General features: G+C 38.8%; 2 protein-coding genes across 7 annotated transcripts; both read right to left on the bottom strand.

Annotated features, from left to right (window-relative positions):
• Nucleotides 1-462: 462 nt before the first annotated feature.
• Nucleotides 463-6,233, bottom strand: LOC308406192 (C-X-C chemokine receptor type 3-like). Of its 4 annotated transcripts, XM_080897058.1 has the most exons (4): nucleotides 5,963-6,226; nucleotides 5,604-5,794; nucleotides 4,701-5,069; nucleotides 463-4,370 (listed from the first exon to the last, which is right to left on the bottom strand). In XM_080897058.1, exons 3-4 carry the CDS (start codon nucleotides 5,058-5,060, stop codon nucleotides 3,624-3,626), a joined length of 1,107 nt encoding a protein of 368 aa, XP_080753184.1. In that variant the 5' UTR covers nucleotides 5,061-5,069; nucleotides 5,604-5,794; nucleotides 5,963-6,226; the 3' UTR covers nucleotides 463-3,623. The 4 variants fall into 4 exon arrangements, with proteins under 4 accessions (XP_080753184.1, XP_080753185.1, XP_080753183.1 ...); XM_080897059.1 differs by lacking the exon at nucleotides 5,604-5,794 and having other exon boundaries at nucleotides 5,963-6,233; XM_080897057.1 differs by having other exon boundaries at nucleotides 5,604-6,226.
• A 3,046-nt stretch (nucleotides 6,234-9,279) lies between these two features.
• Nucleotides 9,280-13,541, bottom strand: LOC308405958 (C-X-C chemokine receptor type 3-like). Of its 3 annotated transcripts, none has more exons than XM_080896776.1 (3): nucleotides 13,095-13,541; nucleotides 12,012-12,446; nucleotides 9,280-11,747 (listed from the first exon to the last, which is right to left on the bottom strand). In XM_080896776.1, exons 2-3 carry the CDS (start codon nucleotides 12,441-12,443, stop codon nucleotides 10,998-11,000), a joined length of 1,182 nt encoding a protein of 393 aa, XP_080752902.1. In that variant the 5' UTR covers nucleotides 12,444-12,446; nucleotides 13,095-13,541; the 3' UTR covers nucleotides 9,280-10,997. The 3 variants fall into 3 exon arrangements, with proteins under 3 accessions (XP_080752902.1, XP_080752900.1, XP_080752901.1); XM_080896774.1 differs by having other exon boundaries at nucleotides 13,322-13,541; XM_080896775.1 differs by having other exon boundaries at nucleotides 13,349-13,541.
• Nucleotides 13,542-14,984: the final 1,443 nt, after the last annotated feature.

Raw genomic sequence — 14,984 nt, 5'->3', positions numbered from 1 at the left:
CCAGATTAAGGAGCTCCTCTAAGTATTTCTTCCACAGTCTGGCTATGTCCTCAGTTGAAGGCAGCAGCACCCCACCTTCTCTGGTACAAAGTGTAAAGTTTTAGTTGATGTTACAGAGAATTCTGACTGACTGAAAGCAGTTCTTTAAATAGGAAGGACCCACTGGTGTTATGCGGGGGCCCAGTCGTTTTAAGCTGGGTTTGTTCCTGTTTATATAGGCTGCTTTTGAAAATATCAGGATTTATACCCAGGGATATATATTCTCTTGGAATACTTCTGGAAAGCACCATTAGATGAGGATTTTACTCTCAGGATTAAAGGCTAAATTCACTTTTACAGACAAATATTTTTTTAATTTGCGCAAAAAATGTTTAAAGTAATGAAATTTTGTTTTAAAAACTTCACATAGTTGACAAAGCAAAAGTCAACCCAATGAATATTCAGCCACCACATCTTTCAAAATTCAAATTTACTACACACACTTTATTTACATTACTTCAAAATGGCATTTTAAAACCAACCAACAAAATTACTGTAAACAATATGGATATTTACTACATTTTGAAATATATGGAATTAATTAATAAGAAAGCAAATCTGTAGTGGATTTAAAGAGATATATTAGACATGCAGAGAGATTCTTTCCAGTCCACACCGCAAGAAAGATGAGGTGTGAGGCTTAAATTACAGGCATTGACACTGCTACTTTTGCTGACTTGACTCTCTGTGGCTCTCCTATACAAGTATAATTAATGTATGCATAGGTTTATAATTACTTCCCAGAATTACTTCAGCTTTTTTTGTGTGTGGGATTGCATAATTTCTGTGGCCTATAATGCATGCAGTTTGGAAATGTTGTCTATCGCTGGTGATTTTAAAACCATAATGAAGGCCACCATTACTCTTACTGTTATACAACGTTCTATTATTTTAATGTTTTTATGTTAAACAAACTGTTTTTCTGAGCTGTATAAAAAATACTTAACAGTTTGGAAAATTCAAAATCTGAGGTATGTTAGAACATGTTTCTAAAAAGCAATTTTAGACATAAAACACACATTTTTAACAAAACTTAAAAGCAAAAGTAAAATAAAAATGTAAAATGAACACTTAAATGAGTGAACATGTTTGTTGGTGAGTTTATAGGTAGTTAAATCAAAAATTCTACTCCTCAGTAAAAGCTTTTGGCTCTTTTTTGAGGAATTTTATTTCCCAGAGTTTATATTTGTGGTAATAACAATTTTGTTGCTAAATAAATAAAAAGTAAAACCAGAGAAATAACTGTTACAATTGCTGACAAAATAAACGTGTAAAAAACATTTTTTAAAAGAACAAAAAAAATGAGTAAGTTATTGTTTTGGTTAGTTTATTGGTTGTCAGTATAGATGCTGCTCTACAATCTTATTGAGCTGAAGGGAACTTTCCTGTTTACAACATACCATAACTCTACTTATTATAACGACTCCCAATATTTAATGTTTACAGTATAGAGTTCAGTGCAGGAGAGGAGCCTGCAAAGATAAAAAAGCTGCATTATTACATGCATTATTTGCTTATTTCTACCTGCTTTAAACATTATCTAAACAAAAAAAGCAGCTTTCAAATCACGTTATGAAACCACTGTGTGACTTGTTTGTCTTCTGCTCATGAAGTCTTTACTCAGTACATGTCGACTGACGTGACAGAAGACAGCGCAACATTTTGGTCTATTTCTTCCCTCTTTTTTTCTGTATATATAAAATTTTTATAATGGCCTGTGTAAACCGAGCAGAAGTTAAGTTCACGACCGATTTTGGCAAACAGATGAAGAATGGATGTAAGAATGATAGAGAAAATTTTAAACTCACATCCAGCAGTTTTTGTAAAAACAGCTTACATGCTTTTAACTGGAAACTGAAACCATAAAAATGAAAGGTAGACGCACTGGCTCGGTGACAGAGATCTTACGTAACAGATGGAAACAATGAGATATAATATGACATGTGACTCACTTCTCCAAAACAAATGACATCCACATGATCGACATTCAGAAAAACATGTGGACAATGACATGACTGCTTTTGTTTTCATAATTACGTGAAAGGCAAATATCTGACAATAGCAGGCTGATGACAGCAGTGCTTAGATCATCCCAACCACAGTCAGGATGTCTACACTATAAACATTTCAGTAAAGCAACAGAGAGTAAGGTGGATTAAAGACACTGTCTGCAAACACAGCCAAACAGGGTCAACTAGCCCTGGATTTGTGTTAATCATTTAGTATTTTTGCTAAATGTGCTTACATTTGATCGAGTTGTATACAAAGACTTTCTCTTTGCTCATACCAGATTTGTTACTCATTAAACAAAAGACCTGATTAGCTGGTTTTCTCTATCTTAGTTGCCAGATAAGCTGAAGCAGGAAATAATGCTTGAGGTGCAGCTGAAAACTGTAAACCACATCTTAAACACGAAGAATGTTTCTGCTGCTTTCGACAGCCACCATTTCTTTTATTGCATCATGCGCTCTTACAGACTCTCTGGAGTCACAAAACACTAAACAGAGGAAGGAGTGCGTCGAAACGAGGAAACTGAATATTTTCAAGTGTGAAATTACTGCACAGCGAGTTTTCAGAAGAACACTCAGTACCGAAAGTACATTTATTTCTGAACATAGTTACATTTCTCAAGATTGTTAGGATTTGAAACCAGGCAAGCATGGCAGGTCACGACGTGCTGAGCAGTGTGAAAGCATAAAACCACAGGCTTTTGTGTGTGTGTGCAGCACAACACAGACTATTATCATCACAATAAGTTTTTATCTTCTCTAACGTGCGTTCTTCTCCCACATACTGGTCTGCTGGTTTTCTGTCAGCTGGCTCTGTTCACAAAGCCTCACACAGTTCTTCCTACTAAACACAGACACGTCTTCAGATGACTGTAAATAGAAAGCTACGAAAAGGGTGCAGCACCCCTCCTCCACCGCGCTCTGTCACCTGACTGATGACATCACCACTTTTTTCTTTTCTTCCTGTGTCACATTTGTACATTCCCAGAAACAACGATTTTTAAAGTTAAGTAAACTGGCCTGAGGGAAAATCCCTTAACTGCAAAGCAATCACACGCTGACATGTCATTACGCAATCTCGGGATTTACTGCTTCAAGACAAGTCAAAGAGAGCACAAGAGAGAAAGCTTAAACACCGAATTGTTTTAATGGTGTTAAAGTTATAAACTGTTTGGGACTGTTTAACATACGATGTCAATAACACTGCCAAAGGTAACAACTTGCATTACACTGAATTTCAAAGATTATGATATTAGCTTTACGAAAACTGTGTTGAAAACTGTTAATTGGCAACACAAATGTTTTACTAATCATAAAAAACTAAATACCTTTATTTTAAATAATTCAAAAATAAAATACAGACATCCGTTTTAACCCTTTTGGGTGAGCATATGTCACTATGATGCATGTGTGGAATGTGAGAGTCATTTTTATATATAAAAATCTGCTTGTCAGTTACGCAGAAACAAGTCCTCCACCCCATCAACTCATGACATGAAACTGAATTCACTTCGTCTCAGGAGTGTAAAGTTGCTCATCTCACACTTGAGTCGCAAGAGAGTATGTTCATCTTCACTAAGCTAACGGATTCTCTGCATCCGTCATCTGTTCCAGCTCTTGCTGTTGATCCTGACCGTGATCAGGCTGCTGTCTCTGGCCTACACCAAGATCCCAGAGTGAGCCTTTTGGTTCAGTTTTACTACATCTCAGCATGGCCAGTAAGTGTTGCCTGAAGTTTCCACACAGGCCGAGATACAGCAGAGGCCTCAGGCTGGCGTGAAGGCAGCCTAACGCAGAGGTGCCCATAAGAAGTATTTTTAGTGAACCTTCAGAGCTTTTATGTAAATCATCAGGATGTTTCTGAAGTCTGTTCTGGACAGTGTCCAAAAAAAATATGAAGTTGTACGGCATCCAACACACACAGAATACGACCACCAGAGGCAGGATGACGGTGACATTTCTCTGCCTTCGGGCCCCATTAGAGCTGCACTGCCACCATAGCATATGTGAGAAGATCATCAGCATGAATGCAGGTAGCACCAAGCCAAATATGTGGTGGAACAGGCGTGACCACAACTGCCAGTCAGTTCCAGATTGAGGGTAGATGTGAACACATGTTTTCTCTTCTGTGGAGTCCTTTTTAGCCCCTGGGGAAATCCAGTCAGGTACGGTGAGGATGACAGAGATAAGCCAGACTGACAGGCAGCTGATGTGAACAAAGAAGGGCTTCTCGTGGGAATACAACTGGATGCCATGGATGGCAGAGAGGTAGTTTTGAAGACTGATGCAAAACAGCAGAAAGATTCCACAGTAGTAGTTGAGCTAGAAGAAGACAGGGAGAACTTTTAGCGTAAGACACAAACCTCTAACTTCTATAAAAATTACACTTCATTTCTTCCCTTTCACATCTGTCCTACTCTAAACTGCTGTTCTAAGCTTGTTCTCTTCCTTAAAAATGTTAAATACTCAGTGGATGTCACTGTCATCCTGTTGAGTACAATGACTCTGTTCTGCACGTTCTGCCAAGAAACTAAATTCAGCAGAAAAATGATGGAGTACAGCAAAACAAAAAAAACTTTCTCACAGCTTCACTGAAAATGTCTTGCTTTTATTTTCAGTCTCTATCTGATCCATACAACATCTAGTCCTTACCTTGAAAACGACTCCAAAGATCTGGCTGAAAATGCCCAAGGACCAGTCACAAGGCTGACTTGTCTGTGCAGCCCAGAAGGGCAGCATTAACAGGAGGAGGATGTCCGCGATACTCAGGTGGAGAATAAAGGTGTCCGATATGCTCCACAGTCTCCTCTTTTGAACCAGAACTGTCAGGAGAATAATATTTCCCAGGATTCCAACAACAAACACTATGGAGTACAGAGCAGGGACCCACACTGCCTCACTGCCTCTTTTCACAAAAGACTCATCCCCTGGATACTCATACTCATAGTCCTCCTCAGGAAATGTGTCATTCTCTTTAAATATTCCATCGAGATCCACATCTAGATCACCCATGTTCGTGAACTGTGAAGACAAAAATGTTGAAACACTGAGACCAGACAAAAATGCTGCAGTGCCTCAGAAGCTCTATGTCAGAATAGATTCCTCTCTTTCTTTCTCTCTGGGTAAAAGTCATGTTAGTTCCCTGAAATTTCCCGTTGGTAAACCCAGCTTATAGTAAATGCACAAACATACAACAACTCACATGTTGTGATGTAGCAATTGTGGGGCTGACAAACGGAAAGTACAGTTCTCCTTAGTCACACACACACACACACACACACACACACACACACACACACACACACACACACACACACACACATTTTAATCTATAAAACTGCCTCCCAGCTTTGCTTTTTACCGTTGTTAAAATAAAGCTTCTACAAAACCAGAAGAGTCAAGAGTTAAGGATAGGGAACGCTAAGTTTGCGCACACAGTTATTGCAAACAGAAAGTAGACAGAATTATCAGTAACTTTCATGGCTGCCAGTAAAATGTTCATATGTTAAAATACATATTGTAGGAGGGCTGATATATGCAAATAAATGTACGTACTTCACATAAAGAGCTTCGGCTGTAGAGTTTGAGCAGCTTTCTGCGCGCTGTAGGTCGATGTTACTAAAAACAGGACCCGCACATAGCCTTCAACCTCGGGTCACTCAGTTTTATAGGGTGACTACCGGTCGGGTGTTTTTGGAGGGAGCACAGACGAACTCCCGCAGCTGTCCGACGCCTGTCAAGTACAACTGAAAAAGGCGCGATAGCGTTCTTTACAGCTACCAAACACAGTTAAATTATAGAACCATGAAACTGTAATTACAGAACAATACGCTGAAAGTAGATCCACAAACATAAGCGCTCCGGCGAGCAGACGTAACTTAGAAGGAGACGGTGAAAAAAAAAGCTGAGCTCACCACAGTAGTTCGCTTATCGGAGACACGCCCCGCACACAAACTGCTACCTTTAAACGTGTCACGCACATAAAGGAATTATAAACATTTTAATTTTTACTCCACTGACTTGTTTTGGTTCATCACACGTCACCTCGCTCGCAAATTGCCACTTCAGTCAAATAATACAATACACGAAAATACAATATTTTATTTTTCAAAATAAAATACTGCATAATAATTACACTACAGCGGATACGACTGAAAATCCAAAAGAAAGAGAATTTAAGAAAAAGACTAGGCTCTGTGGTTTTGCGGCGCTCAGACAGACACCTTCCAGTGGCGACACTGGCTAATTCTCTGTGACCTCCGTGTTTAATGTGGAAAAACAGGTGGTTTGTTTTGAAGGTGGCCCCCAACTCACTTCCGTGTCTCGCCTTTAGACGTCTGGCTTGATTCGGACTTCTGAAAAGAAGGAAACAAAACAGACAAAGCGTCGCATAAATAGCTGCTAAACTAGAGGGAGCTGTTGAGATTGTGAGATGGGTTGGCCGGCTGGAGTTACCTAACTCCACTCATAAAGTGATGATGTTGCTATTTAAACAAACCTAAGAGTGTAGCAGATAATTAGAATGAAGTAGAGAGCTAAATATCAAAATGATGCCAATCTAACTTTAATTGTGAAAGAGACACTAATGTAAGTTTCATATTAGTTATTTTAATTAAACTGATTTTTAACATGACCTGCTCAAAAGTCGTTTACCGCAGTCTGTGGCCAAGACGAATGCAGCTGTTGTTTGTTGGTGCAGGTGTCAGAATATTTATAACATGCAATACTTTGAAAAAGTTTCAAGCCGTCCTTCGTTTTTAATTTTTTTTCTGGAAAAATAGGAAATAAGTCAATGTGTAAACATGCTTATATACGGAAGAGGATTAGGGCCACTGGGGGAAAAAAAGAACTCTGACTTTAATCTCGTCAGAATTCTGAGATTAAAGTCAGAATTCTTTTTTTATATGAAGAATCTCAGAATTCTGACTTTAATCTCAGAATTCTGAGATTAAAGTCAGAATTCTGAGAAAAAAGTCAGAATTCTGAGATTAAAGTCAGAATTCTTTTTTTATATGAAGAATCTCAGAATTCTGACTTTAATCTCAGAATTCTGAGATTAAAGTCAGAATTCTGAGAAAAAAGTCAGAATTCTGAGATTAAAGTCAGAATTCTTTTTTTATATGAAGAATCTCAGAATTCTGACTTTAATCTCAGAATTCTGAGATTAAAGTCAGAATTCTGAGATTAAAGTCAGAATTCTGAGAAAAAAGTCAGAATTCTGAGATTAAAGTCAGAATTCTGAGAAAAAAGTCAGAATTCTGAGATTAAAGTCAGAATTCTTTTTTTCCCCCCAGTGGCCCTAATCCTCTTCCGTACTTATACAACGTGTAAGGTTAAAAACAAAAAGTTTAGATGTCTGCCGTTTAACCCAAATCCAGCAGAGGGCGCTCCATTGCAATCAAACGATGCGTGATGATGTGCATGTGGCGTTCCATACATGTAAGTACGTATGTAGTATCATGGTCTTTACAGGATTTATATCTGACTTTGCTATTTTGACACAAAGGTCTGTTTTTTTTCTAAAAGAAAGGTCCTAAACAGGAATCCCAGCTTAACTGTAAATATTAAGTTTAACTCAATGCAGCACTCAGTGTGTTTCATCTCAGTTGTTCAATGTGTGGTCCTTTGTCTTCTTAACTTTATAGTGGCTTCTGAGAATAAATTATGCTCACATTTATTATCCTCTGAAACCCAGAATTTAATTTTTGTCCTCTGTTGGGGACATTTATATGATTTATGAGTCCTGCTGCACTATCAATGTGATATCTAGGGCTTTCAATTAACAACACATTTGTGGGGGTTGAGCTAACAGACTACATAGACTTTCTTTTCAAAAGGATGGGAATTGCAGCATGCACATTTTATGTCCAGATGGGAAACAGATACCTTGTTTTGCTGATATTATGATTCTATTGCCAAAACTCAAATTGTTTCAATTTGAAACTCTTAGTGGTTATGTGTAGGATTTCAGAAATGTACCACCATTTCCAACCTATATGTCCTCACTTCAGAAAGCAGAGGGCAGGGTGAAGCAGATTTTACTTGAAAGTGTGGAAGGGAAGTCAGACTCACTGCTGTCATGAGGTAGAGGAAGGCAAGACATTAGAACAGGAAGGTGAAAGCTCAGAGGAAGACATATAAGCGTTTAAGGTGCCTTAGCATGAACAATGTGCTGCCACCCATACCATCCATAATAACAAGTATTAATTGTACGGCTCACATGCACGCATACGCAGGCACGTGCGCGCGCGCGTGCACACACACACACACGCTTTCTTTATCCTTTTTGATTAATAGGATATATGATAAAAATGCTTTGAATTGTGAGCCTCCCGTCTTTGTCAGTTAACTTTCAACAACACTTAAACCGGATTGACTCCCTGCACAGGTCAGTGCGTATATGCCAGTTGAGAAACCAAATTTCACAACTTCAGAGCCCTAGCTTGTACACCACTTCTTACCCACAATGGACTTTGGAGGCCATCGTGTTCCCTCTTTTCAGGCTCAAAAGCTGGTACGTCCTCGTCTGAGCCTTTACTTTCTTACTGTAATGTTTGACCCTCCTCCACCTCGTTTGTATGACTACACTTTCACCATTCTAAGTAAAAGAGTAAGGAAATCCCCTCAAAAATAATTTGAGGTGTAAGAAAATGACATAATTCTGTAATCAAGCCAGACCTGATGTCAGCTACAAGGTACAGAAGATTTAAAAAAAATAACAACCTCTTCTGAGGTTTCTCTTTCCATCATCATACCCAGAACATCTCAGCTCCAAACTTTGTGTCAGGGAGTTTTTTTTACACTATATATGGTATTTTCCCACACTCTTATTTCCTAAAGGGCCATAACAGCAAGTGTATCTGCGTATTTGATATGGCTGTTTTTTGTTTTTGTTTTTGTTTTTAAACTTGTTTGTTTTGTTTAAATGCCAAATACCCTGATGCACTTGTCCCATCGTGTCTAGGCATGGGACAGTACCAACCTGGGGCTCTTTTGCACGCATGCAATTTTCTAAAATAAAAAATTCACCAAGAAAAACAAAGAGCTTTACTTTGTTTCCAGCTAAAAGAACACAGTTTTATCAGGCTGGTTGTGGACCCTGAAAAGAAATACACATTACACATTGAACATTATGTATCCTTTTCCTTTTATTTCACAATTATTATTATTTGATACATTTTGGTATATAGAAAATAATTAACATCAAAGCATATCTGCAGAAGATATAAGAGATATATTAGAGACACAGAAAGAATCTTGACAGTGCATTCTGAAGGAAATGGTGGCAGGTGTGATGCTAAAAGTAGAGCCACTTTGCAGCGTGCAAACACAGCTACGACAGCTACCTTCCCTGACTTATAGCTTCTCTGAGGTTATCTTAAACAAGAATGTAGGGTTGTAAAACACAAAGCACATAACAGCGTTTCCACTTACTTTAAGTGACATAATAATAATAATAATAATGCATGTAATTTGAAAATGCCATTATTGATCTAAAAGGTGTTTTGGTTGTATGTTAGTGAGTTTCTGAATCTTAATTTGCTGAGCTGTAAAAAACAAAACAAACAAACAAACAAACAAAAAAAAAAAACCCCAAACAAACAAAAGACTTAACACTTTAAAAAAATATAAAATCTTAGAAATGTGCACTGTAATATGTGCAAAATTAGAAAAAATGTTTTAGACATAAGCACACATTTTGAGCAAAAATCTGCTATGTAAACAAAAGAAAAGTAAACATTTTAAATGCAAACTTATTTTATTGCTAGTCAGGTTAAAGACTATTCCACTATAATTCTTTTTAAAATATTTGTGAATCAGTTTTAAGCATAAGACACATTTAGAGCAGGATTAAAATCTGCCAACAAAAACAAACAACACTACATGCTGTTGTCATCCGGTCTCCTGTCTGGACATTCCCAGTACTCATGCTACAACAGTGAAATCAAGATGTAAAAATACTGGCGACTATCAGTGCTGCCCCTCAGGCTCCATGACAGGAGGACCAACACAAAGACGGACAACAAACAGAAACAATCTGAGGACTTAAATACACCAGATTAGGAGAGGATGGACAACAGGTGGAAAGACATCAGGAACAAATCTGACAAAACAAGGGAAGCCAAACTGAACATAACACACATGAGATAAGGTACTGTCAAAATAAAACAACAAGTGACACTCACATAGAGACCCAGGCAAGAACATGTAAGCAAAGGGAGACGAAACTCAGAGACACGACTAGGGAGACACAGAACGAGGGTGAGAGAGTGAGGGACAGAGAGGGTGAGGGAAACCAGACACACACACAGATGCCCACATGCCTGTGGAAACGGGCAAATAAACAAGACAAGACAGACTCCACTGGGTGGCAAAATGACGCAGGAGATACTGAGGAGGACACGCAGAGGCAATACCAAGGCAAACAGGACCCGAAAGGAAAAAAAAAAAATCAATAGACATCAGGGCTTCAAACTGAACATAAGAATAGCAATAACTCTATAAAGAAAGAACAAGACCAAACACTGCAAAAACACATTCTACAAAATACGTCATGGACCTAAATAAACTCAAAGCTGTGGGTCAATGAACCAGTACCATGACAGTAACATCATCATGATCACATCTGAGCTTTCTCACGAAAGAGTATGTTTCTCTGTTCATCTTCCCTAAACTGACTGGTTCTCTACACCCATCATCTGTTTCAGCTCGTCGTCTTCATCATACAGATACTTACAGATATCTACTTTTAACCCTTTTGGGTGAGCATATGTCACTATGATGCATGTGTGGAATGTGAGAGTCATTTTTATATATAAACATCTGTTTGTCAGTTACACAGAATAACATCCTCCAGCCCTTGAACTCATGACATGAAACTGAATTCACTTCCTCTCAGGAGTGTAAAGTTGTTCTACTTACATCTGAGTCAAAATCTGTTCATCTTCACTAAGCTAACAGATTCTCTACAGCCATCATCCGTTCCAGCTCTTCCTGTTGATCCTGACCGTGATCAGGCTGCTGTCTCTGGCCTACACCAAGATCCCAGAGTGAGCCTTTTGGTTCAGTTTTACTACATCTCAGCATGGCCAGTAAGTGTTGCCTGAAGTTTCCACACAGGCCGAGATACAGCAGAGGCCTCAGGCTGGCGTGAAGGCAGCCTAACGCAGAGGTGACCGTGAGAAAGGTTTTTAATAAACTTTCAGAACCTTCCTGTGAATCGTTAGCAGGATCCCGAAGTCTGTTCTGGAGAGTGTCCAAAACAAGTATGAAGTTGTACGGCATCCAACACAGACAGAATACGACCACCAGAGACAGGATGACGGTGACATTTCTCGGGATTGGGAGGCCATTACAGCTGCACTGCCGCCGTAGCATATGTGAGCAAAAGATCATCAACATGAGTCCAGGTAGCACCAAGCCAAATATGTGGTGGAGCAGGCGTGACCACAACTGCCAGTCAGTTCCAGATTGAGGGTAGATATTAACACAAGTATTAACTTCTGTGTAATTATTTTTACCCACCAGGAAAATCCAGTCAGGTGCAGTGAGGAGGACAGAGATAAGCCAGACTAACAGGCAGCTGATGTGAACTAACCAGTGCCTCCTGTGGGAATATAACTGGATGCCATGGATGGCAGAGAGGTAGTTTTGAAGACTGATGCAAACCAGCAGAAAGATCCCACAATAGTAGTTGAGCTAGAAGAAGACAGGGAGAACTTTTAGCGTAAGACACAAACCTCTAACATCTATAAAAATTACACTTCATTTCTTCCCTTTCACATCTGTCCTACTCTAAACTGCTGTTCTAAGCTTGTTCTCTTCCATATAAATTTTAAATACTCAGTGGATGTCACTGTCATCCTGTTGAGTACAATGACTCTGTTCAGCTTTCTCACAGCTTCACTGAAAATGTCTTGTTTTCACTTTCAGTCTCTGTTTCACACAACATCTGGTCCTTACCTTGAAAACGACCCCAAAGACCCGGCTGAAAATCCCCCAAAACGAGTCACAAAGCTGAGTTGTCTGTGCAGCCCAGAAGGGCAGCATCAACAGGAGGAGGATGTCCATAAAACTCAGGTGGAGAATAAAGGTGTCCGATAGGCTCCACTGTCTCCTTTTTTGAACCAGAACTCTCAGGAGAATAATATTTCCCAGGATTCCAACAAAAAACACTACAGCATACAGAGCAGGGACCCACACTGCCTCACTGCCTCTTTCCACAGGAACATTATCCACTGTGCTGTTAAACACTGTAAACACTGTAGTGTTATTCACTGTATTTGCTGCATCGTAATCATAATCATAATCACGGGTGTTGTTCTGGCCATATTCCAAATAGTCATCAGACTTTAAGATTCCGTCGGTTTCCACATGCAGCTGTGCCATGTCCATATACTGTGGAGACATAAACAGGACAGAAGAAAATACATCAGTGCCACCCACACTGCCTCACTGCCTCTTTTCACAAAAGGCTCATCTGATAGTGATAGTTAATGTTAGGGTCATAGTCAATTCCACTGTTCACATCCAGACCATCTGTACTCATATTCGTGTTCTGTTGAACCAAAACAAAAAGTCAAAACACAGAGAGAAGATAAAAGCGCTGCAGTGCCTCAAAAGCTGTATGTCAGAATAGATTCCTCTGTCTCTCGTTCTGTGTGATGTACAGTACTCAGTTGTCGCTCCCCCCCTTTCTCTCTCTCTCTCTGTCACACACACACACACACACACACACACACACACACACACACACACACACACACACACACACACACACACACACTTAAAATCTACAAGAAAGTCTCGCAGCTTTGTTATTAAGTGATGTTGAAATGGACAGTCAGGAGTTAAAGATTAGGAACGTTAAGCCAGCCAACACAGTTTTTGCAAGCTGATACAAAAAGAAACTGAAAGGGACATGCCTGATAATTATCAGCAGCTTCAATTGCTGCAAGAAAATGTGCGTAACGTTAAAACACTTCACAAAAGTCAAAATATATTCATATTGCATGAGGGCTAATCTATGCAAACAAATGCACTTACGTCACATAAAGAGCTTCAGCTGCAGAGTTTGGGAAGCTTTTTCAGGTGAAGAGATACATTATTTCTCTGAAATCTCTTAAGAAGCTGCGTTTGCGCTCAAAATTTAGGAATCATAAAACTGTAATACAGAAAACTCGCACGTGCTGAGTACTCAATCTATAAAAAACAAGGGTCATGGTAAACGAGACGATAAGAAAAGCTGAGCTCAGCAAAGAATCTTCACTCACAATCATGCAGACGATGCGGACTCGTACCTTAAAGCCTCTCATGCACAGAAAGGACTTATAAACACCTTAACTTCTATTCCACGCCTCACCTCGTTGTTTTTCACAATAAAATATTGCATTATAACAATTTAACTGCAACAGATAGGCCTACGACTAAAAATCTCAAAGAAAGATGCGTTTTCAAAAAGACGAGGCTCTGCGGTTTAGTAGCGCTTATACAGACGCGTTACACTGGCTCAGCCTCTGTGACATCCGGCTTTAATAAGAAAAAAACAGGTGGTTTGTTTCGAAAAACCACGTAACGTCACTTCCGTGTTACTAGTTTATATGCCTGGCTTGATCCACTAGATTTCAGCAAACAAAGATAATCGAATAAAGAGCTACTAAACTAGAGGGAGCTGTTGATATTGTGATATTGTGAGATGGGGTGGGCAGTTGGGAGATCTAACTAGACACAAGAAATCATAAATAAGAAAAGTCCTAAGGAAACACTGGCTCAAAGACATCTGTTAATAAAGTAATTATCATAAATCAGTTATCATTTGATTTATTTGGGCACTTATCTTGAAGTATTATTTAAATTCAACCTTAAATAATGGCCATCGACAAAAAAAGCATGTTAGGGACCCCTTAAAAAGTCTGCAGACTTTGTCCTTTGAACTTCTCTTATAGATTTCATTTCAGGAATTATTAGGTAGTCATTATAATGTCTCTGGAACTTTTTGATGTACTTCAAAGTATTTTTATTTAGTTTAAAACACTTTTAAGTCAGATATTTTAGACCTGACAACTGTCATGATATGCGTGAAGTTGTTGTTTAAGGTGCAGTTCATGTGGAAGCCACAGGAGGGTGGTGTTGAGCGCATAATAAAAAGTGATGGCAAAACCTAAAAGACTGTCATGTCTGCTCCCTGAAGCAATATCGTAACAGCAACTACATGCAGATTTTTTTAAAATAAATATTTTCCATACAAATTACGATGTTATTAAACGGAATAAACCAGGTCTTTTTAAACCTTTCTGGATTGTTACTTCTTCTATTAACTGCTCTTTGGAGTTTGAATCATTTCTTTCATGAACTATGTGAGGCAGAAAGACGTTACAGATTCCCCTATTTGCTGATTCATGCATGGTTACCTCCAAGTCTGTGTTTTCACATTTAGCAATCATTGTATTGTTTTTGACGGTTACGATTTTTTTTTTTATCTTGACAGTTAATCCTTCGTTTCACTTGACAGGATGCTTCAAGTAAGCGTGCAGCTGTGTTGCAGTGGCTTAGTCATGAGTCACTCTTGACTAAAAGGTTTCTCTTTCCATCATTATACCCACACCGTCTCAGCGCCAAACTGCTCAAAACCAATTAGTTGCCCTAACTTAGTCATCTTAAGTAAGTTTTACTCAAATTTTTTGAGGCAACGAGTTTGCATAGTTTTTTAAGTTCTGGGAACTAATGAAATTTTACAGTGTATGTGTCAGTGAAATTTTCTATAATATAGACGGTACTTTCACACACTGTCTTATTTCCTTAAGGGTCATCACGACGAGTGCATCTGCATATTTGATATGGCAGTTTTGTTTGGTTTATTTATTTTAATAAAATTCTAAATGCCTTTCCTGATGCTCCTGTCCCATACAGGCTGGGGACAGACAAAAAACTGGAAAT

The sequence above is a fragment of the Rhamphochromis sp. 'chilingali' genome, assembly GCF_963969265.1.
Source record: "Rhamphochromis sp. 'chilingali' genome assembly, chromosome: 11".
Taxonomy (NCBI): domain Eukaryota; kingdom Metazoa; phylum Chordata; class Actinopteri; order Cichliformes; family Cichlidae; genus Rhamphochromis; species Rhamphochromis sp. 'chilingali'.
Note: the sequence above shows the minus strand (reverse complement) of the source record. Positions and strands in the feature narration are given on the sequence as shown.